This window comes from Erpetoichthys calabaricus, chromosome 1 (genome assembly GCF_900747795.2).
Source record: "Erpetoichthys calabaricus chromosome 1, fErpCal1.3, whole genome shotgun sequence".
Taxonomy (NCBI): domain Eukaryota; kingdom Metazoa; phylum Chordata; class Cladistia; order Polypteriformes; family Polypteridae; genus Erpetoichthys; species Erpetoichthys calabaricus.
Genome location: NC_041394.2, coordinates 245,702,209 through 245,726,336, shown reverse-complemented (window position 1 = coordinate 245,726,336; position 24,128 = coordinate 245,702,209). Strand labels below are relative to the sequence as shown.

General features: G+C 36.4%; 1 protein-coding gene across 1 annotated transcript in view; it reads left to right on the top strand.

The window, feature by feature from the left end:
• Positions 1 to 24,128, top strand: part of cdk17 (cyclin-dependent kinase 17) — a 206,036-nt gene that overhangs the window by 143,732 nt on the left and 38,176 nt on the right. The window contains exons 5-9 of the mRNA XM_028813614.2: positions 5,704 to 5,837; positions 11,693 to 11,818; positions 16,876 to 16,932; positions 18,466 to 18,580; positions 20,050 to 20,144. Of these exons, the coding sequence (XP_028669447.1) occupies positions 5,704 to 5,837; positions 11,693 to 11,818; positions 16,876 to 16,932; positions 18,466 to 18,580; positions 20,050 to 20,144 (527 nt within the window). The remainder of the gene's footprint in view (positions 1 to 5,703; positions 5,838 to 11,692; positions 11,819 to 16,875; positions 16,933 to 18,465; positions 18,581 to 20,049; positions 20,145 to 24,128) is intronic.

Below are 24,128 nucleotides of genomic sequence, written 5' to 3'. Positions count from 1 at the left end.
TTCTGCCAAAATGCCTGCTTGTCGCTCTGCGCATTCGGAAGGAGGAGTGTGTGTGTGTGTGTGTGTGTGTGTGTGGGTGTGTGAGAGCTGAACGCTCCTTCGCTCAAACCCCCCTCCCCGGAAGCGCAGTACGCTCCTGCCACTTCGCATTGTCAAGGGGGTGGGGAGCTGAATGAACGCTAAGGAGAAGTGGACTTTGTGCTGGCTTTGTGCTGCTTGTCGCTCTGCGTGTCAATAATTTTAAATCCTGTACATCACCAATTTTCCTGTCTCACTGTCTTGTCTTGCGTGAAGTTAAAATGTTTTATAATAGTGAGATGTTACTCATATCCTTAGCCCGACATCCACATATCATATGTGTTAACAAAGTGTGTTTTATAAGTTTACATGTGTTTAAAGCATGTGGGATGGGTATTTTAAGGCTTAAACTATAAAAATGTTTATTTATATGGTCTTTCTATATCGCGGATTTTCTCCTGTTGCTGATGGGTCTGGAACATAACTTCCGCGATAGGCGGGCAATCACTTGTATTTAAAAACCCGCGAAGTCGTGAATCCGCGAAAAGTGAACCGCGAAGTAGCGAGGGATTACTGTACATCAGTCTGTGTGTAATGAATGAATCTAATATACAAGTTTCACTTTTTGAATGGAATTACTGAAATAAATCAACTTTGTCATGATATTCTAATTTTATGACCAGCACCTGTATGCTGATTTGGAAGTAGGACAGGGCAGTATGGCCAAAGCACCTTGTCAGGTCATAATGCAAAGTTTGGATGATTTCCAAAGAGACTGTCGTAATGTTTTGATATACAATTTCCAGACTGAAACATGTTTTTTTTAACACAAACAAGGCAATACATAAAGACATTCCTTTAAGACAAAAATATAGGAATGCAAAATCACATTTCCAACTCCCTTTTGTGATAGAATAAATTTTAGATTTAAAAGCGTTCATAAACTCTTCAAAAGCAGCAGGATTATCATCCGAAATCAGAAAATGTAAAGCTTCTAATGTTTTTGTTGTGCAAGGGATTCATCATTTGTGTAAGTGTCCACTATATTAAATTCTTGCACTTTTTTCCCCAGTAAGTGTCCAAGATGGGACTATCAGGCCATTAGCTGTGCACATTTTTCCTGCGTGCTTTTGTCACAATGCACTTTTATCCTCGACACTGTTGTTGTTTTTGGGGTTTTGTTGCATGAAGCATAAGATACTTTGGTTTGTGCTGCATGTTTTTTTTTTCTTGGTTTAAATGAGAATTCACAAGATGCTTACAAAGTGGGTGAACATTTGTAACCATTAAATTGTGAGAGCAGTTTGTTTAATATTTGATCACTGTAGAGTAGCAGACATTTTCATTTAGACCAGAAAAGCTCAACAGGTTTTTTGTTTTAAATGTAAATGTAAGTTTTAGAAATGGAATTGAAATGTTTGTTTCATAGTGGTATGATTTGTTTCCCATTCGGCCTTTACACAAGTTTATGAAGGCCTCCTTAAATCCTAGACATAATTTGGAAACAGTTACAGGTTAGCATCATTTAAGTAGGAACAGATAATTTGGCATTATTGACTTTGCTAAATAATGGATGCATAATGTTATGGTGTAAAACTAAAACTGGGCTCAACACTCTAAACTTTTCCTAATTTTTTAATGATTTCTTTTTAGACTTCTAAGAATATAGCATAGAAGGTTGTTGATTTGACAGTAGTGTTTTTCCTTTTCTGCTTTTTGCCCTACTGTTTTCCAGTAGTGATAGTAAAATGATTCTTTCCAGCTACTTTAAAATTCAGAGGTATAGAAGTATATATTCCGTAATATAGGCTGTCAACATTAGTAACTTTGTGATGTCATTACATGTTGTTACTACCAGAGGAAATACACTTGGGCATCGTCTTGAACATGAATCACTTTGCTGTGAGGACTAAGAAATTTGCAGGCAAAGTGATGGTGTGTATCCATGATAATGCCAAAATATTGTAGCATGTATTGCTCATACACTGCAATTCACAGTGAGTAGTGAATTTGAGGTGTACCTTAGCTGCTTTAGCATAACTGAAACATCACTGCAATCAGGGCAGCTTTTCTTGGCTGCCACCCTGTCTGACAGATACTAGGGAAAATCCTGGCCATCATAAAATTATTATTTAATTAAATAACCCTCATCCAGCATTTAAATAATACAAAAATACTGCTGCAGGCCCAGAACACACTGCAGGGATTATATCTCTCGACTGGCTTGGGAAAGCCAGGGAATTCTCCAGAAAGAGAAAGAGAATGTAGCTGGGGACAGGGAAGTCTGGGAAAATCTGCGTGGCCTGCTGCCACTATGACCCTCACCAGGGTAAGTGGTGAGAAGATGAGTATGAGATAAAACAAAGATCAAAAATTCCAAAACAATTTCTACGAAACAAAACAAAATATTCTAAAACAAAAGCAAGTTATTTTGACAGTATCGCCACGGCGTCATCTAGTTATGGCTTTTTCTCATAGATATTGCATTTTCTGTATTATTTTCAAGGTGGCAGTCATATCTTTGTTAGCAATACAATAGGAATGTTGTTATGAGATGAAGTCTCAAACATGATGAAAAGGTTAGAGGTCTCCAAAAGAAGCTACTAAATCAGGCAAGGCCCCTCAATAGCCAACCCAGATGAGACTCATCCAGTCCAGCTCACTCCAAACTACAGCAGCAGGCCTTGGCCTAACCAAGCCTAAAAATGGAGTAACAAAATTAAAATTAACCAATAAACTTAAATGTTCAAAAATTCCTTACAAGAGGGAGGAACTGTTGACAAACTCTAGCTTGTGAGAAAAAGGCAAACAATTATCCTGTATAAATAAAAACATCTTTCGAAAGAGGAAACAAACAAGAAAAGTTTAAAAGAGCACAAAGGAGCTGTCAATAGGCATGCCTAAGGTAAATAAATACCAAACACAAATCCAAGAGCAGAATCCAATAAACAGCTGCAGGATAGTTGCAAAAGCCAGTAAATCCAATGAAACAAAATAGTACTCATTATAACTCCTTCAAACTGAATGCACTGCCCCAGAGCTCCAGTTTTTCCTGGCTTATTATAGCGAGAGTTAAGTGTCAGAAGTGGTGATGTCAGGGTGACCCTGCTTCTCTCTCCAACTGCCAGGGTATAAGCCTTTTCTCTTTTCTAGAGGTCTCCTGTAGACCATAACCCTAGCCTGTGCTATACAGATTATGTCGTTCCTTCTATTTGGGCAACACGTCGGAACGTTTCAATCATGTCATTGTTTCCTGTTTCATCTACATATAATGTGGGCAAATGCAGAGCTACTCGGTGCACTGCAAAAGAAGAAGACTTTCTCCACTGTGAAAAATGTCTCTTCCCGGGTGCCAACAAACAGTTTATAATCAATTTGCCTATACAAATGAGGGCAGGTAATTTTATGTCATGAGAATTAGATGAGGGAGAGTAGAAGACGTGTTATGCATCTTTGTGACCATTGACACAAACTTTTTTTGTAGTAGCAAGGTAGCTCTTATTATGCTGTCTTGAAATAAAAGTATACATTATAGAGTAAATCTATTGTGTATACTGCTAACATGTAGCATTTTATATTATGCTGTTGTTTTGTGGTACAAGTGTCAGTAGTCTAGGGGAAATATGCAAGTAAGAACTTCATTGTACTTTCTATACTTGATAATAAACTTGAAGTTGAATTAAAACAGAAAACCTGTATTGTTTTAATATATTTATGAATGCAGGTTTGATCCTTATACCCAGAGGCTGTGTGGTTTGTTTAAAGTTCTATCCACAGCTGTCACTTGAAACTACTGTAAATTACTTCCATGTGGGTAACTCTATTTTATTGCCAGCAATTATGCATCCAATTGTATGAAGCATAAAGTGACTCTGTTCTGAAGCAACTTTCATTACTAATGTGCTGATGAATGCTATTGCCCATTTAGAGTGAATGTGTCTAGTAGCTGGTTGTGCCAATTATGAATAAACTTTACATACAATAGATTGAGTGCTTGCAAGGCTGTACATTTTCTAGTTTACTTGCTAAATGTGCATGATGTAAGTCAAGACCCCTCAGCCAAAGGGAAACATTCTGCACAATTTATGTGATTGGTGAAGCATTTTGAGATAATTGTTTCTCACTAAGTTACTTAATTAATAATAATCAGTTATGCGTAACACATCTACAATGTATGAGCCTTTCTGAATTCTGGTATTTAATTGCATGTTTGTTTTAGATTTTAAAATATTTTTAGGAAGGCTACAGATAAGACTAATGTGGTGGATTTGTGTTTTGCTGTATTATTTATTTTCTTCGTCTTTGAGTTACGTCTTCCCTGTATCCACAGACACAACACATAAGCAACACACAAAATAAATGTTCTTCTTCAAAATTCTCCACTCCTCCCTGGCAGCTTTGTCTCCCTCCTCTGGCTCCTCAAGTGTTGGCTGCTGGCTCCTTTTATTAGGCACCCAGAAGTGCTCCAGGTGCTTGATTGCCGACATCTGGCTGCACTTCTGGGTGTTGTGAAACTAGTGCCCATAAGGGCTCAGCAACTCCTGCTGCAGCACCCCTTGGCAGCGCCTGCGGATCACAACAGAGCTGCACCAAACTCCAACTCCCATGAAGCTCTGCGGGAGTCTGAGGCACCGTTGCAACCCGGGGGTGGGGGGTGGTTGCCATCTAGTGTCCCGGGGAAGGTATTGGGTAGCCCATGCTTGCTCCCCCGGAACATATACTGAAGGGGCGTCCCAGCCGTCCGCCACACTAAGTATAAATGATTTGTTCATCTGTAATTATTGGAACTATGTATTTAAAAAAAATGACTACACCTTTTGCCAGAATAATATTCAAAACTGTTGGGAAACTTGTTTCACAACCACCTTCTAAATTCTAGGCTAAACAATATTGAAAATAACTGTTGTATTTGTTTAATAAACAAGTATGGCTATACAACAGATTATCATATATGGACCAATGTCATGTATTCAGTGCATGTGTAAATTGAAGGAATGTTGCTTTTGATAAAAAATTGTTTAAATAATTGTAAATAATTAGGCTTTGTTTAGTTTAACTTTCTCATACTGAGCATTATAACCAAGATCATTAAATGCAAAATTACAATACTGGTTTAAAGACTAATGAACAGTGTGCCGTTTTCGAAAATGCATCAGACTGTAAACCTCAAAGGTGTTGGATCAGGTCCTGCCTCTGATCCATTATGACCCTTTGCAAATCAACTTACCCTCTTGTGATCCAAATGTTAAAAACGTATAAACAAAGATCCCTGTCATGCAAATTTCCTCAGATAAAGGTGTCAAATTAATATATACTCACAACAAAGCGTTCACTCAGTACAAGCATTATAGATTGGAAGCTTTGGACTAAAAATTAGTCTTGATTGTCTAGAATAGATTGAGTTTTGAAGATATTTTTTTTAATATCTTAATGTTGTTTACAGAAATGTTATGACTTGTGGGGAAAAAAATTCACTCTTACCTTATTATAGATGTTTTCAGTAACATGTACTGGTAATTCCCCTTGGGATTAATAAAGTATCTATCTATCTATCTATCTATCTATCTATCTATCTATCTATCTATCTATCTATCTATCTATCTATCTATCTATCTATCTATCTAAAACAGATTCTGGAGTTAATCAGACAACTGTATAACTTGCTTTTTTTTTTTTTTTTTTAAGACATTGTCCATGAGAATCTGAAAATAGGTTCAGATGGTGAGAGTGATCAGGCTTCAGGGACATCATCTGATGAGATCCAATCTCCAACTGGCGTATGCTTAAGGAATCGGGTCCACCGGCGGATTTCCATGGAGGTTAGGCTCTTTTTTTTAATTTGTTTAGTCTGACTCTGACTTTTTCTGAAAACTCTGCATAACTATGCATTTACAGAATCAAATCTTACAGAACGTTTAAGTCTAAATCAAAGCTTAGTGTCCATTGTTAATAACATTCAAATACAGAATCACCACTAAAGCAAACATTATTTATATTTTATTTCAAAAGTGGAAAAATAGTATTGATACTACCTCAGATTCTGTTCAGGTATAGCTTTTTTATTGTTTTTTTATGCACTTTTTGATATGCCGGTGTTAGATGTGACCAACTTTAAAAGGGAAACAATGAATAAACATTACTTATTTTTCAACACATTCATTTGTGTTAGTTTAAAATTTGTTGTTACCTGCTTCTTAACAGCCAATGAAAATGACTGGCCAAGCTAAATTTGACTCAAGTGAATTTGTAACTGAATAGCCCTGTAAGGTGTAGCCCACAACAAAGGCTTGTACACCATGAAGGGGAGTCCTGGCACCAGACCTCAACAGTTGACTACAGCCTGTACCACAATTGTGAGCGAGCGCTTAATGGAGGTCAGCAAAGGACAGCAAGGTGTGCACAAACAGGGGAGACCAGACATAAAAAACAACCCATATATTTCTGTGAGAAAAACAAAGTTAAGTGATCATTAACCCTCACCAGCAAGGGAGGATCACGATGTAGCACCTCAAAGACTGTACTGCAGTATATTAGGCCAGAGTAAAAGACCTAGACAAGAGACCATAAAGCATGCTCTTTCTCCATATGTCCAAGTATAATCTATTTGCCAGCCCTGAAAACCTAATGACAAAGCATAACCTCCACCTCTTGAGATGACTGGAATTGCGCAAAGACTATCATTATGGCTTTGAACTTTTGGTAGTAGTATTAGTAATAGTAATTAAACTGTTAAAAGAGCAGGAGTTTAAAGAATACATGTTCAATGAATACTACAATACTAAGCAACCAATAGGCATTGCCAGTGCTACCTAGATGGACCAATCAGGACCACCAGTGTTGCTTGCATGCTCTGAAAGTCTTCCAAAGCCTTCAAAATCTACTTAATTTCATTAGATATGATGTTTCCGAGTAGAGATTGGAGAGTTTCCTGCCCTTGGTTACAATGATATATCTTTGACACACCTGCCCCATTAGTGATTTTAGGTAAGAATAATAAAAAGGAGTGATGTAAGATGAGAAAAGATGCTAGGTTTTATTGAGCAAATGCTTGGCTGTATGGCCTAGTGCCTGAGGCTTTGCATTTTAAACATCAAGACTAACAATTTTAACCCTGTTTCCAAAGCACTCTGTGTGCGCTAATAAGCAAGTGACTTAACCGACTTGACCACTTAACTGCAAACAAAATACAGAAAAAAATTGTAACAACCTGGAATTCTAAAGTACACTGGAATGGTGACCATTATATAGCATACATGTTGTTTGTCTAAATTGTATTTATATAATTTTGTATCGTTTTAGAAGTAAACTTCCATCTATATACTCTTCCCAGTTAGTAAACTTATAGCACTATACAGATTTACAGATATTAAACAAAAACACAAGTATACACAACTTTTGCAGTGTATGAGCATGCATCTGTAAACATTCATGTAATTTAAAACATGAACATAAAAATAGGTTCATTTATTACAGGTTTTTTAATCATTCTGTTGTAATCTCTTGCTCTGCTTTTAATGACGAAAAAGCAAGGGAATGCAAGAAGACACAACTGTTTTGAGGTTTTAATTTTTTAAAACTAGTTGCCCACTCCTTGCTGCCTTGCAGTCATTTGTTTTATCTGACCAAATGCCACCTCTGGTTTTTCTGATATTGTTTTGCATTGTGTCCATTCTCACAAAGCTTTTTTTTGTTTTGCAACAATATCATGTTTAACATGCAGTTCTTGTGTAGTTCAGTATGACCTTAGCAGGCTGTGGTGAATACTGATAATTCCGTAACTCATCATAACACAACATTTTGGAGGATAGCTAACATAAAACTGTAGCTGTGCAAAAACATTGTGAGATGGTTTTGTGCTTAGGGGTTGCCAGTAACCCTTTACAGTGATGGCTCAGGAAAAAAAGCATAAGAAGTGTCATTCCAGCATCACCTAGTGGTGGCTACTCCTTCGAAGTTATTGCATATTTGGACATTGACACTGAAGATTTCGAGAACAAGAATTGTTTACTTCTGTTATTTTATAAGTAAATGCAAGTTAAATAAAATTGTTGACTGAGTAATATTATTTTTATATATGAATAGACTAGAAAACTTTTCTGACTGGATTGAGCATACTTCCTATATTAACTGGTGTTTTTACAGCTGAAATTCACTTTTAAGCACAGTGCAGGAAAATACCGCAATATATGCTAATTAGCAGTACTATATTTAATAAAATTATAAAGTTCAAAAACAAGTTTTTATTTTACTATTTATTACCTTAATTTTGTAGACTCCTTTAACCAAGACAGCTTCAAAGACTGCTGGAATACATAGCAGTTATTTAACTTGGTATATTCATTTTAAAAATAGACCACAATTGGATTTGAAGTGATTTCTCCAGGCTAATGCTGTGATTTAGAGACTAGGTTTAAGCTAAAAATCTTGTGGCCTAAAAGCCAGCCCACTACATATTGTCTTATTATTACTACTGTCATTCACTTCTTTTTACTATGTTTGTTCTGTATTTTATTAATATAGAAAAAGATTTTACTGCGAAAATGCTCAAGCAATTAATGGTAATTTACAAACACAGAAGTATGAATGTATGTATGAATGTATGAATTAGAACTAAAACAAATGCTGCTAAAAATTGAAGAGTTTAATGCATTCTATTTCCTTTTATCTATCCTAAATGCTGATACCTCTTGGAGAAATGTCTAACTGCACCATTGAGTAAAGGTAGACTGCAGTGCATCATCCAATGACAGCATAGGTGATCTAATGGCATTTCTGCAGTAAGGCATCATGCCTTTTGTTCTACATATTCTGCCCTCTAGTGGAGATGTCAAGTTAAATTGCTTTATATGTCATTTTCATTTCATCCTGTCTTCTTGATTATTTTTGGAATTACTAAATTGTCTTGAAAAACGTTTGTTATTGTAATCATATTATGCATTAAATTTGGTTTATATTTTAGTATTTATTTTCAAGTTTCAAAAGAACTTCTATTTTCAAACAGCACTGTTAGTCCTATTAGTATGAGGAGCACTAGTCACACTGAGAAAACTTCCATTCATCCATTATCCAACCCGCTATATCCTAACTACAGGGTCACGGGGGTCTGCTGGAGCCAATCCCAGCCAACACAGGGCACAAGGCAGGAAACAAACCCCAGGCAGGGCGACAGCCCACCGCAGGAGAAAACTTTTATGGGCTATTTAAACTTGGTGATTCTTTGAAGGACACATCCCAAGTTACATGCTGAAAATGCTTTTACTAAACACTTCCTATTACAGACCCATTCTCAATGTTGTGGGTTTAAGATTCTCCATTCTTTCACATCATATTTCAGTTCTCACCCCAAAACCTTTAAATGGATGAAATGAGTGAGGTTTGGCTCTTTTAGTGAAAAATCAATACATTTAATTCCTTAAACAGTATTTAAATTTTTTTAGAAGATTTAATTTAGCCTTGCCTTGTGTAAGTGTAAATTGTTGGTCCTCCACAGCATTGTGAGAACACATTTATGTTTAAGTAGTTGTTGTTGAATTTTCTATATCCAGCTTAGCATCTTAACTTTTTTTTTTTTTTTTAAAGCAGTCTGGGAAAGTATCAATCTTCCGAAAACAATATTACAACTCTAAATGTTTTATAACATGTAGGACATCTCTGAACTAGTTACTGCTAGATTAAGGCTACTTATGACATTTAACTCATTTAAGTTGTACGCGTTTTAACAAATGTTTTTCGTTCAAATGATAATTATTACTGGACAGTGTTTTGTGTTCATCTTGTTGATGTTGGCTATATTTTTCTTCTTCAGAAGAAAGCCAAGTCTCAGTATTATGCTTCATCTCACATTACTGATATATATATTTAGCATTTTATACTGTAGATCTAACACTTGTAGTATATATGCAATTTCCTATACCAGATTTATAATGATGAACAGAGGTTAATACCGCTAAACATATCTTGCAAAAGAAAGGTTTTTCTCCACACTCCTATGATTAAATTTGTATGTGATTGCTTCCTAATCACCAAAGAGCAACTGTAGCACTGGAATTAGAAACATCTCAGCCCTGAACTATAACTAGATCTGGAACATAATGCTTAAAGATTTACCAGCTGTCTTGGAACCACATGCTGCTTTTATCACAAACATGCACAAATACCCAGCTGACGTTCCTCCTACATTTTGATTACTAATGTGAATTTCCTAAATTCTTTCTGTAGCTCTCCCAGGCTCTGTCATTCATCCTGCTTTAACCCATTTCTGCTGTAGTTCATCGCTTACGGTAAAATTGTTTTTTTTTTTTTTTTTAAATCCATCTTTGAATAATTTTGATCTTGCATCCTTTTGGTAAGATATTTTGTTCTTGCTACCCTTTTTTGTTATGATACTTAAAAGCTAGATTATATTTTTGCAGCATAAAACTGCATAACATACTAATACCTCAATTAGACTCTCATATAAATGCAGTTAGATCTCATAAAAGTGATATCCAGATTGACTACATTGGATCAGAAAAATGCAACTGTACCGGGAATTCACTAAGACTCTGTGTTCAAGCTGGTATTTTGAGTTTAAACTGAAATAGCTGGGATTTTATTTTTTAAAATGTAGGTTGCTGACTGTACCATATAATTTTTAGTGCCAGTTAAATAAACCAACTCTGCTAAGTTATTTTGGGAATTGCACATGATTTCAGCCTTGAAAACCACAATGTTGTTTCCATCTTCTTCATATTTTGTATTCCCAGTTAAAGGAAAATCCGCCCTTCTGTTTAATTAACCCATTTTACCCATTGCCCCTTCATGGCCCCAGGAAACCAGTGTCTGTGCTTACATCATTGGGCAAAATGCAGAAGTCAACCTTGGACAAGTTGACAGTATATTACAGGGATCATTCACACACTTTGAACACCCTGACAATTTAGATTTGATGAAACCCAAACAAAGAAAACAAGTTGATGACGCACAGTATTTCATATAATTTTTTGTATTTGACAAGTGTGTGTACTCTTATTCGTTATTCCATTCTAAAAATGTTCTGTTTATTCATATTTGAAATCTTACTTAAATCATACATTTTGAATGGTCCAATTCAACATCCTTCGCTTGTAGAATGAAATGTTGTTTGATTAGCCATCGAATATCACTCCACAGTTCTTCTGTAAAGGAACACTCAGTTCCTCAGTTAGTTGCATTTTGTTTGGGAGTGGGAAGGGTTGACATTATTTAAGAACATCTGTATAATGAACCTTTTTTGGTTTTAGCAAGCACCCTAAAGTGCCTGGTTCTTTCCTAATGATTCTGTTCTAATATATGATATCATGGCTATTCAAATGGTGCATTCTCCATATATATTTCCTTTGACTGCTTTGGCAAGTACTTTCTGTGCAGTGCCACTACATAGCAAAACATTAATGTTGCTTGACTATAAAATGATGTGTATAAAAATACAGGTGAAAAGTTAAATAACAACACATTAATTTTGGTGTCCTCCAATCCACAGAAAGTTCAGTTGCCTGCAGAGGTAAGCTAATATCAACATAGGTTATCCTTTATTCAGTCTACTTAGTCTACATCTTCCAAACTACCTGATGCTGCAGTCAGGGGGCTTCAAGTAGTAGCTGAAATGAAGTAATATTTCATAGCATTTCCTCCCTCTCTCTCTTTTTCTTTATAGGACCTAAACAAGCGCTTGTCATTGCCAGCAGATATCCGAATACCTGATGGCTATCTGGAAAAACTACAGATGAACAGCCCTCCATTCGATCAGCCATTGAGCAGAAGATCACGAAGAGCATCGCTGGTAAGGTCATTTTCATGGCACAATGAAAATAGACAATAGAGACATCGATACATACTGTAATATGTATGTTTTGAGCTTTTTTACAGTTATATGAACCTGCTGTGAAAATCAGTTCACCACTGAAATGAAAAGCAAATACATTGTGGCCAGTATTTGATGCTGCCAAAATGTAACTTTAGTCCTACAAATTTAAACGTACCTCTAACACAAAGGTACCTATAAAATGGGATTTAAGTTTTCAATAACTTGTAAATAAGGGAGACAAAAACACCAAAAAAGTGTTGGGGATACCCCCTTAGTAGCCCAGTATACTTGAACTTTGACAAATTAAAATTAAACAGTCTTTACAGACATGGAGGATAGACCAGAATGGGATGGGTCCAGGAAACCGGAAATTACATCATCGACAGAAGAATTGTCAGTCAGCTGGTCTGCAAAGGGAAAAAGAGGGAAAGGATTAGAGAACAAAGCCAACCCCTGGCTCGGGTAATCACACTTACTTAAGCACATAAGCCGTCTCCCATGTCCATGCGCATGCATGACATGTTCTGCGCCCTGAGCCCATACTCATTGGATTGGGTGGCCAAAACCAAGAGGTCATGAACACGTGAAAAGGCATCAGCATTAGCATGGACGGTACTGACGATGAAGGACAGTAAACCTGTAAAGTTGGAGATCCTAGAACCACTTTGTGACTCGCAGGTTCAATTTCTTTTGCACTGCCATCCATTGGAGAGGGTCATGGTCTGTGCCGAGGGTGATCTCATGGCCTAGGAGGTAATACCTCAGTTGCTTAACATGACATTTGATCACCAGAGCCTCCTACTCCACGGCCACATACCTGCGTTCCCGGTCCAGCAGTTTCCAGTTCAGAAACATGATGTGGGAGCCCCCTTCCTGGACAGGTCTGTCAAGGACACTGCCTTCTTGGAAACAGGAAACAAACTGGCAGTAGTAACCCCGCTAACCCCAGGAAGGCCTGGACTTGAATCTTGGTTTTCGGACATTTAAGAATGGCATTGATTTTTGAACACTGCGGACATACCCCTGTCCACCACGTAGTCTAAATATTTGGCCTCTGTTAGCCCAAAATAACATTTCTTAGGGTTTATCTGGAGGCCGGCTTTACCTAATGTCTGGAGTAAGGCACTGACCTGCTATAGGTGTTCCTTCCAGTGTTCTGAGATAGATGACAGGCAGCACTGTATGCATTGGGGTGCTGAGGAACTCTATACACCAGATGATGGAAAGACGCTGGTGCCCCATACAACCCAATTGGAAGGACACAATACTGCCAGTGTCCGCTAGGGGTGCTAAATACGTTTTTTACCTTCACAGAGTCTGTTAAAGGAACCTGCCAGTACCTGTTTGTCATGTCATGAGTGGTCAGATAACTTTCCTCAATCATACCAAGGTCTATCATACACTTGATGTCAAGCTCCACCTCTGCTCATTTTATCTCCGGGAGTCGATATGGGTGTTATCTGATGATCACACCCTGGTTCCCTCACAATCAGAGAGGTACAATCAGAGAGGCCCTACAAGGTTTTTCACTCACACCTCCAGGACAGACAGGATTACTGCTTGTAATTCCTGTTATTGTTTGGCTGTCAAATTTGTGCCAAAGTTAAGGACTAATTTGTGAGCAAAATGGGAACAGGGCTGTCCGGAGTGGGGATTTGGGTCCTGATTCTTCCACAGTTTCAGCAGATTGATGCGATAAACCCAGTCACTCGGCCGACAAATAGTGTTTTACCAAACAGTCAACAAATCCCTTCCTCCCCTTAACTTTGTAAGGGCCCTGCCAATGAAGCTATAATTTCGAGTGGGAGGTGGGGATGAGAACATCACATGGTCTCTCATGCGGAACTCCTGTAGAGATGTGCCATGGTTGTAGCAACAGGCCTGTGTTCTTTTACAACAGGTCAGATTTTCACAAATCTATCACATTACTGTGCGATAAATTTTAATATATTTATTAGGATATATTTATGTCCTCTAACTGATGGTTCAGGGGGTCCTACAATATCAACCCCTATGCGCTAGAAGGGAATGTCAACTAGGGGAATGGTGACTAGAGGAGCACGGTCCTTTGTAGAAATCTGTTGCAGTTGGCACTCCGGACAGGAAGCGAAAAAGCGTTAGACATCCTCATTTATCCCTGGGTAGTAGAGCTTGATGCACTCCAGTGTTTTTTCGGCTCCCAGATAGGTGCCTAGGAGATGGGCATGTGTTAGTTCACAATCCTGCTGCCGGAAGGTCCAGAGCACTAGCAACAATGACAGCACATCACCCTCGTATTCTGATACGTGATAAGTCAAATCATTATTAATAACAAAATGCAGCCCCTGAGGCGTGACAGGTTTACTCTGTGGGCTGTTTACCAGAACCTCCTGCATTTTTTTTACGACATCACTGTTCCATTATTCCCTTTTACAAGAAGCTGGAGTTTGCCTGAATTGAAAATGTAAACTAGATGAGGGTCCGGGTTGACCTCAGTGGGTGTGGCATCTGATCGCGACAGTCCAGTGTTGTCTGAAGGGACATCATTCTGGGTTGGTGCAGTGTCTGCCATATCACACCGAGTAGCCAGGTGACTCCCCAAATAAGCCGTCTGTGAGCATGGCATGGTGACAGCTTGGGAAAGGCTTCCCTCAACTATAACAAGGCCCAAAGAACACCCAGGAGTGAAACATGCTATGCCGCTTTTGATGTTTGACCAGCCTTGCCCCAATATCACAAGATAGGGTCAATTTTGGAGGAATGAAATTCTGATTAACTGTATGGTTCTTCTGCAGTTAAAGACACATAAGGATGACCTATACCACAGAGTTTCCCCATGTATACAGGTTAGACTGATCTTCCCAGCAATCCACTGTTGCGGGAGCACATAACGGTGAGCAACAATGGAAATGTTGCTGTTGGAATCGATCAGTCTGGTGGCTTTATTGCCATTTATTAACACCACTCCTGTACAATGAAACGATAAGGGGTTAGCAACTGCACAGTACTTTCCTCCTTTTGCCCAGCCTTTAGTTCATCGGCTTGTCAAGATGAGGGCAGTTGGGGATCATATGCCCGACCTCCCCACACTTGAAACAGCAGGGGGATTTCTCTGCTGTTCTTCTTCCGTTTTTTTCTGTGGTGGCAATCTGTGCCACCACCACCTGATCAAGGCACCTTGCAGTCCCTACGTTGATAGATTGAAGGCAATACCCAGATGTCCACATGACCATCATCATCAATTTCTTTCACATAAAACCTGAAAATCATGAGGACTGATTTAGATCATTTATGTTAACTAGAATGCCCAGTGGCCTTGGAACCCCTGCAGATTTTGTTTTGTTTTTTCTTCAGTCCATTTGGATTTTTTTTCTGTCCTCCCGGACACTGGGCCTCACTTTATTCTTTGTTACTTAGTATTACCTAATCTTATTTTTGTTTTTCATAAACTTTTCTTTCTTATTCTTGTAAATGTGCTATATAAATAAATGCTGTTGTTTTTGTTGGGCTTCACCGCAGGCTCCGTGTTGCAGTGGGGAGGCTCTTGAATAGCGACACATCCTATCCAGGTGGTTTGGTGTGCGAACTATGCCGCTCGAGGGTCTCGGTGAGGTCTTCCATATTTTTAAATTGTTGCCACTGGACCGGCCAGGCGAGGAACTTGGGGAGGGTGTTGACTAGGAAGTCACAGGCAATTTGCTTGGCAACCTTTTTCAAGTACATCCTGTCTTAGCCATCAAGAGAGCCTTCCAGAATGGTGCCAGTATGTTCCCCCATTCTGCTCACCCCTAGCGATGTTGGGAGGCTATGCGCTCAAAAATAAGAAAAAATGTTTCAATGTATTTTTTATCTTGTATTGGCAACAATACCTGGAAAGGAGTCCATGTGTGAGGTCCTGGCGGAGAGCCACTTGTGCTTACTTCCATGCCTCACTCTCTGCGAGCTGTGTCCGTTGTTCCCCAACCTGGACCCGCAGGGACAGGTAATGATCATGTTGAGGTCCTGCTGTTCGATTATTTCGCAGCAAAATCCGACTGTCTATGCCGCTGTAAATAAGGGAGACAGAAACATCAAAAAAGAGTTAGGGATATCACCTTGGTAGCCCTGTATACTTCAGTTTTGGCAAATGAAAATTAAACAGTCTTTACAGACACTATTTCACAATAAAAGAGAACTTTTGATTTGAAATTGCTGCTTGGTAAACAACAGGGTTGTTAGCTTAACAGCAAATTGTGTCTTTTACTTGTAAACCTGTTAAGCTTGTTAGATTTGTGTCTTCTTGATAAACATCTTGCGAACATATGATACATTTGCAGCTTTTTTATAGTTGTACTATGCTTATTTGTGCATATCATACAGTGTAAGTATTGATAAGAAACAAGCATTGCATTATTAAAATCGTAATCTATATTTATAATTACACTTACATATTTTTGTTGTTTTTTGTTAAGAGAAATGGTTTAAACTACTTTTTAATTAAACTTTATTTCAGTACATTATAGAAAAAACACAATCACAGCGTGTTATTATGAGAAGAATTTTATTTTCTTTTATGTCATATGTGTTATGGATATTTTTGTACGTTTTATAAAAATATGTATTTTAAGGAAATGGTATTTATTGTACTATTTTTGTCATCACTGAACAAATTATCATATAGAATTGCATTTTGTTGATAAAAAATGAACAGTGGTCTATAGTTTAATTATAAAAATACCAAAGGTAATACTTTAAAGGGAATAAGGCAAGGTTTAAAGAAAAGAAAAAAAGTTTGGTCGAAATTGACCTAAAAAAACTGATAAGAGTGTCCCTAATTTTTATGTTGAGATTCGTAACCCTCATTATTTCTAAGGGTGTTTATTTTTAATATATAAGGCATTTGCTTTACGTTTTTTAAATTTAAGACTTGATTTGCCAAATTGATTGTTGAAGTAAGATTGAAGTGATGCTTCATATTTGTATTTTAAGCAATCTGTTGCATGTGTTTCTAGTAGACCAAATTTACATCCCAAAGCAAGATGAATTCATTGAAATGCTTCCTTTTTATCTTATAGTCAGAGATTGGTTTTGGAAAACTGGAGACATATGTGAAGTTGGACAAGCTTGGAGAGGTGAGTCACACAGCCTTTGCATCTGTGACTAGTGCAAAAATACACTTCTTTTTTTTAACATTTTATTCTTCTTCTTTGTTATTTTGTTTGTTTAGCAAATTGTTTATTAGATATCTGATTGACCAATAAGTAAGATCTTGGTCATATTTTTTTTCAGCTGCTTCTGAGATTGACATAATTTAGTCCAGACTTTCTGGTTGTGAAGAAGTTAAAATGAATTTACATTTTTCTGGGAAGTAAACAGCTAACACAAATATTGTTAGTAACACTGAAACATATTGTTCTGAATATAGTATGTGAAATATGACTGTTGTTTAGGGAGCATCGGTAAAGTTTTGTTACAAGTGCACTGCTACATCTATGGTAATACCTCAGTTCAATAAATGATCTAGAAATTGCTTATAAGCTGATTAGTTTCTCACACTGCAGCTGCTGTATCAAACAGTGCCTGCAGAAGTGTAATAAAAAATCCTAACTGTATGTAAGTTGCTTTTTTAGTCTCCTGCATAATAGCAATAAAAAAATAACATATAGCTCATGTGGATGACACAAAAGATAGAATGAAAAAGAAGCACTAAAGGCATTACCATTTAAAAGCATAGGGGAAGGACCCTAAAATAGCACAATTTCACATTTAAAAATATTTAATAAAAAATTTTGTTGAGATAATAATTAGTAAATCCATATAGAAAGCCACTCACCCACATGTATTCATTAAACATGTTGTAAACATAAGAGTAATCAAACAGATTCTCTTTGCTCCAAACTGCCAGTTGATGCAATCTACATAATACAGATTGTCTAAATTATTCTCTTATCCATGTACATAGTACTGGGTAATTCTAAAGTAGTGGCCTTTGTCTAAAATCTTGGTATTGATCTCTCCTACATGCTACCTTTCAGTATATGTGGATTTTTGTTACTAATCTGTTACATAAGTTCCAGGAGAAATAGTTACTTTTTCTGCTGTAAAGTAGTAGTATTTTGTGTTGGCATTATACGTTGGAGATGAATTTGTGTTACTTTACTTAAAATATTTTTTAATATATACATAGATTTATCCAATCATTCTCCAAATCGTCTATACCCTTTGCGGGGTTATGCAAAGCCAGAATTTACAGGCTCATGGAGAGGCTATCTGTGGGGAAAACAAAACCCTAAAATAGTTCAGGGAACTTCTTCAAGCATTCCTGACATTAGGATGATACATTTTGCCAAGCATTACAGCTTGTTCCATGAGTTTAGTGGTGAACTAGGACATGCATGTAACATACAAGGAAGTAGTATAACTACATATTTAGATCGAAAGAAAGTTTGAGTTATTTAGTTTTTATGAAGTGGACAAATGGGCAAGGCACCCGTTGGTACAGATTTTTATAACTTACATTAGAAACTTATAACAAGAATTGATTATCTCCTGTAAATTCTCAATTTAATAATATGAAGAAAGGTGTTGGTTCAGTTGTAATTATAAAAAAATAATGAAACTTCATAACTTTCTTTAAATTTGTCACTTTTAATATTGGAACTTAGGGAACCTATGCAACCGTTTTTAAAGGAAGAAGTAAACTGACTGATAACTTAGTAGCTCTGAAGGAGATTCGACTGGAGCATGAAGAAGGAGCACCTTGCACTGCCATCCGAGAAGGTAAGGTCACATAAAAAGAGTTGAAGCTAAAAAAAAATATATAAATTTAGTTGAGAAGACTGTGCTTATTACTATATATGGCTTCTTTATTAAAACATATTTTTATCACAGAAAAATGCCTGTGTGCTTTGTGTACACTGAGTAGTAGAGGGTGCATATTAATGTTCCTGTTGATGGGCTGTCAAGTTACACTTCACTATATCTTTCTGAATTTCTGCATTTATTGTCCTTCTCCTTAGATTTGACCTAAAGCCATATTTTATATATGTTGGCACAACACTTAAATCACCAGCAAAAGATTTAGATAGGCGGCCAAGTGTGATTGTTTATTTATGATTGTCAATTCTATAGTGGCTGCAAGAAGAACATTAAACATTGCAAATGTGACATGAAAGCAGTCTGCTTTTGTGTTCACTAATTTCCCTATCCTAACATGTCATGTCATTTTCTAACACACTTTATCCTAAGCAGGGTCACAGGATTTGCTGGAGTCTATCCCCAGCTAGCATATGGCGCAAGGCCATCGCAGGGTGAACATGCACCCACACACCAAATACACACTAGGGCCAATTTAGCATCACCAATTCACCTAACCTGCATCCCTGTGGACAGTTGTGTTATTACATTTAAAATAATGAGTTTCTATCAAAAATACTGCTCTTCGCTTTATACAAACCCATTAGAGAAAACTGTTTCTGTGGGCAAGTGTAAGATTGCAAATTACTACTCAATAGTGATGAGCGTACCCTGCAGTTTGTTTTGCCTTCAGTTTGCCAAAAAGTTTGGGAACTTTGCTGAACACCACAAAATGTATTGAAGGCAATGAGGAAAGAGGAACTGAGCTACTTTTGAGTAGATTACAATGGTGCAGTGGTCTTTTAAGTGTCCCAGAGGGCAAGAGAAGCATCTGCCATGAATGATAATTGAATCAAAGATATGATCTGAGCTGTGAGGTTGCAGTGCTAACCACTGTGCCTTGAACAAAAAAGATTCAGACAGAACCACGAGCAAAATACAGCAAATGGCCACAAAGTAGCAACAGGTAAAAAAGTATATTATTGCACTCACAAATTTCTAATCTTATGACACAGATTGGCCGAGCCACAAAGCAGCAGCATGAGACTGGCTCATTGCTCTGTTTGAAGCTGCAGCTCTGGGCACAGCTTGGACATTTCTAGTGTATCTGTGCAGATACTTTGCACTTTTTTCTTTCATCAAGAGAATAGTAACACCTTGTAAACAGTAATTAAACTTTTATTTCACTGGGTCTCGTTCTGACTCAGGACGGGGGAGGGCTTTTGTAAGGCTTGTTTTGATGTGACACATGACTAATTATGCATACATAATTACCACTCTGTTTCTTTGGGATTTATGCATGAATAAGTTATGTATTTTTTGTCTACAATTAATGTTTGTCATATATTTGAGAGGTCAAGAGCTATGATTTTATTTCTCATTCTTTCTTACAGTATCATTATTGAAAGATTTAAAGCATGCAAACATAGTTACCTTACATGATATTGTTCACACGGAAAAGTCACTAACACTAGTCTTTGAGTACCTGGTAAGTAGGCTTTCATTCCTTTTTTATCCTGTATTATAGTCATTTTACAAAAATATATATATATAATTTGCTTGTAGAGAGTAATAACTAATACTTACATTACCTTGCAATTTTTATGGTATTATTTCATTTTTGATTTATAAGGAAACTTGCTAGTGTTAAAATTTGCCATCATTTTTTTAAATCTGAAGTTACAATATGCATTTAAATACCTGTATTACTTTGTATATTCTTTGTGCATTGAGAGGTCCATGATATGTACCAATGCCTTGCCCAGTAAACTTGGTCAGATTATAAATTTGTAAGGGAAAAATTACATTCGTGCCAATTTATAGCTGACCAGGTTGAGGACAATCATACTTGTAGCTGAAGGCCATAGGAAAAAAAAATAATGTTCTAGAAATTGACAAAAACCTGCTGCAAAAGCTGTGCACCTATTGTTTATCGTGTATTTGTGTCTCCATTATCACGTATTTGTGGCAGCACTGCCAGCCATAGAATAATACATTCTGCACAAAAGCAGTGAGAGAAGCGATAATGAAGAGGCAGTGAAAGCGGTCTCTTGGCTTTCTCCCTTCCTTATACTGATGCTGCAACCAACAAATGACTACAAACTAGAAACAAGTCAAAGAAAAAAATTGTTCTTGCAAAGTTCAAGTCTTTGTGGCACTGATTGACCATGACATGCTGCATTTTTTTGAAGTCGCGCTTCATGCAGCTGGTGCAACTTTTCTGTTTCCAATCTGTGCAGATGGTTCATGCTGTTTTCTTCCATCAAGAATATAGAAACCTTGTAAATAATACATCTTTTGTTTTTGTTATTATTTGATACTGTCTCATATGTTTTATGAGTCTTGGGGGAACTTTTAAGGTTTGCTTTGATTGGTGCTCGTCCATGTGGCTAATTCTTATGCATTTGACCCACTCCATCTTCCCTTGCATGGTTACATGGACCATGGCGTGTGGCCACGGAGACTTAAAAATCAGTTTGTTTTGCTCCATACTGGCAGTTAAAGTACGCATACCAGTGACCCACACCAGACCCACAGAGTTTGAATTGCAGTGACCTTTACACTTTGTGACCAACACATGGTCAAATGGCTGGTCCTAAATGGAGTTGCAGTTTGATACATTACTGTAATTGTTTTCAGTTCTACCTGTAGTTCTTTAGCGGGGTGATGCCAAATGCACTGAATTAAAGGAAAACTAGTGCACAAGTGAAACTACATGGACCTAAAAATGTTTTAACTTATATTCAGTTTTAACAACCATATTTTTTATATCTAAAAAAATTAAAATTACTCAAAAATAACATTTCGTGAGCACAAAATGTCACATGCAGTAATGCACAATACAAAGACCTGCGTTTCTGGACTTTTCGGAAAGTTTTGGAACTGCAGTACAATTGTTACTTCTTGTTTTGCCTAAGTACCATTCCATGAGCAAATGTGTTTCACAGAATGAAAATAAAATTTACATTATAGCCATCATCTGGTAATTATTGAGATCTAAGTAAATATATAAAAATATAGTAAAAATATAAAAATATGTATTTCTTTGAGAAAATTTCTGGGCACTATATGTTCATTCCCTTATAAATACATGCATCTAGCAAGGAGACAATTGACCTTCTGTTTTTACAATAAGTTATTTAATACACATTCATCCATTCTTCAGTTTGTGGCACTAATATTACAGAACAAAAAAAGTTCAATGTGAATTAATAATCATGAAAACACATGCAGCAACTCTCCATATTGTCTCATTTATACAGTGGAGTTTCATTGCAGCTCAGGCAGGATTTACATTTCACACTTTGCCACACTTTGATAGTTTAGGAAAGGGAATTATTGCACAGCAAAAGTTTTCATGCTATCTCTTGAAGGACACATAAAAAGTAGAGCTCTGCAACGAATGTCTTGAAAACATTTATTCACAAAGCATCTTGGGAGCATTCTGGTTGATATTTTGTGAGGTTTTATTTAGACCTGGGATTAACTGTAATTCTAAGCTTTTTGTGCTGCACTTTAAAATGTTTGTTTTGTGTCATTGGCAAACCTGGTACTTTACTACTAATTGCTCCAATATAGTTGATGTACAATGCCTACATCCAAAGAACTGTCTCAAGGTGTTTTTAGACACTATTCTTCGGAAAAAGTCTCTTAAATGTCAAAATTAAAACAAATCTCTACCATTTGATATCATTTTTTTTGCAATTATTAAACACAAAAATAACTGCCTAAGTATCATCCCCATTAACTATGATACACCTGATTGGTGCAGCAAGTTGGTTGTAGAAGTCACTTAATTAGTTAATGGAAATCACCAGTCTGAGGTTTAATTCACTGTACTACTGTCTATAACTGCCCCTCACTGTGTGTGAATGGTTCAGCTTGTGGTGAGTCACTATCATTCCAGGCATGTATGTGGAAAGGTGATTACGTTTTATATTACTTTTTATAGGCATTGTTTTTTCTTTTCTTTTGTTGCTTTAATAAATGCATCTACTAAAGAAACAATGAAAATAATGAATCGGTCACGGATCTTCAGAATATGACATTTTTCCATTTAGTTATTCCATTAATCCGCTATACTCTAGTTAATATAAAAGGGAGACTGACAGTGTAATGCCTGAGAGGCATAGCCACTAAATACAACCTGCTGTGTCCGATATGTTTGACCAATCACAAGTGACCTCAACTGGGTTTCTTACCATGGCCACATGTGATGATAAACCATGATACACCCACATTTGAAATGGACAAAGCTGCTCATTTTAACTTAAGTAAAGGATGTCCCTTTCATTAATGACAAAGCTGTCCAACCAAAACATGAATAGTCTGAAACTTATGTGATAATACAAGGAGAATAAATAATTCACAAGTACAAAGATTTATTTACTAGTCTGCTGGAACATGTTAAGGAAGATTTTACTTGCTGGTCTTTTCCTGACATCAGCTGGAAGAAAAGATAACTTTTTAAAACATTGGTTCCTTTATATATATATATATATATATATATATATATATATATATATATATATATATATATATATATATATATATATATAAAAGAGTCCAATGATTGTTGTTTTTTTTGCCATTCATTTGTCCCTTTGTTTGCATTTATTCTGTAAATTTAGGACAACCCCTATTCTCAAGACCATTTCAATTTGTATCTGTATCATTTTGCTTTGAATTTAATTATTTTGTACTTTGTAAAGTGCCTTGCAGTTGAATGCCCAGTGAAAAGTGCTATTTCTAGTATAATACATTTCTTTTTTTGTGGTCAGTTTATTTTGCAATGTATTATGTTAAAGATGAAGAAGACACCAAAATAGTTGTACTATATAAAGCAAAGTTATACAGAATAGCAAAAAAGAAACTTTAAAAAAGAATAAACAAGGCAGAATTAATAAATAAATCATATACTAAAATAACAAAGTAATAATGGTGAACTTTAGTGAAGCTATGTTTCAGTGGAAAATCCATACAAACCTAAAGGGAACTGAAGCCCTTAAATAACTTTTACTAAATAATATAACAAAAAGACACAGTAACAGGCCATCCATATGAAATAAACTGTTCATAATGTAACAGTAAAATCTATACTCATATTGTATAAATAAAGCAGATCTTTTAACAGGTAAACAATAAAAATACAGATACATCTAAAAATAGATACATAAACTGTATATTTTCTAAAATAACCAATATAGGCAGAAATTGTAGAATTTTATGTTGCATTTGTGTGCAACAAAAAAAAATTACTGTAATTTTGTACATTGATAAATTCAAATTAAAAAATGTTTCCCAATGTGAATTAAATCTCTGAAAAATACATTCTTTCAATATCTGTACAAATTTCTTTTGTCTTGTATATGCTTTATCCTTGCAAAGTACAGTTGTGTAAGATCATACATAAAAAGTACTAATTTTATACTAAAATAGTTATATATGAAGTGTGTTATTTTAAAATGTAAGC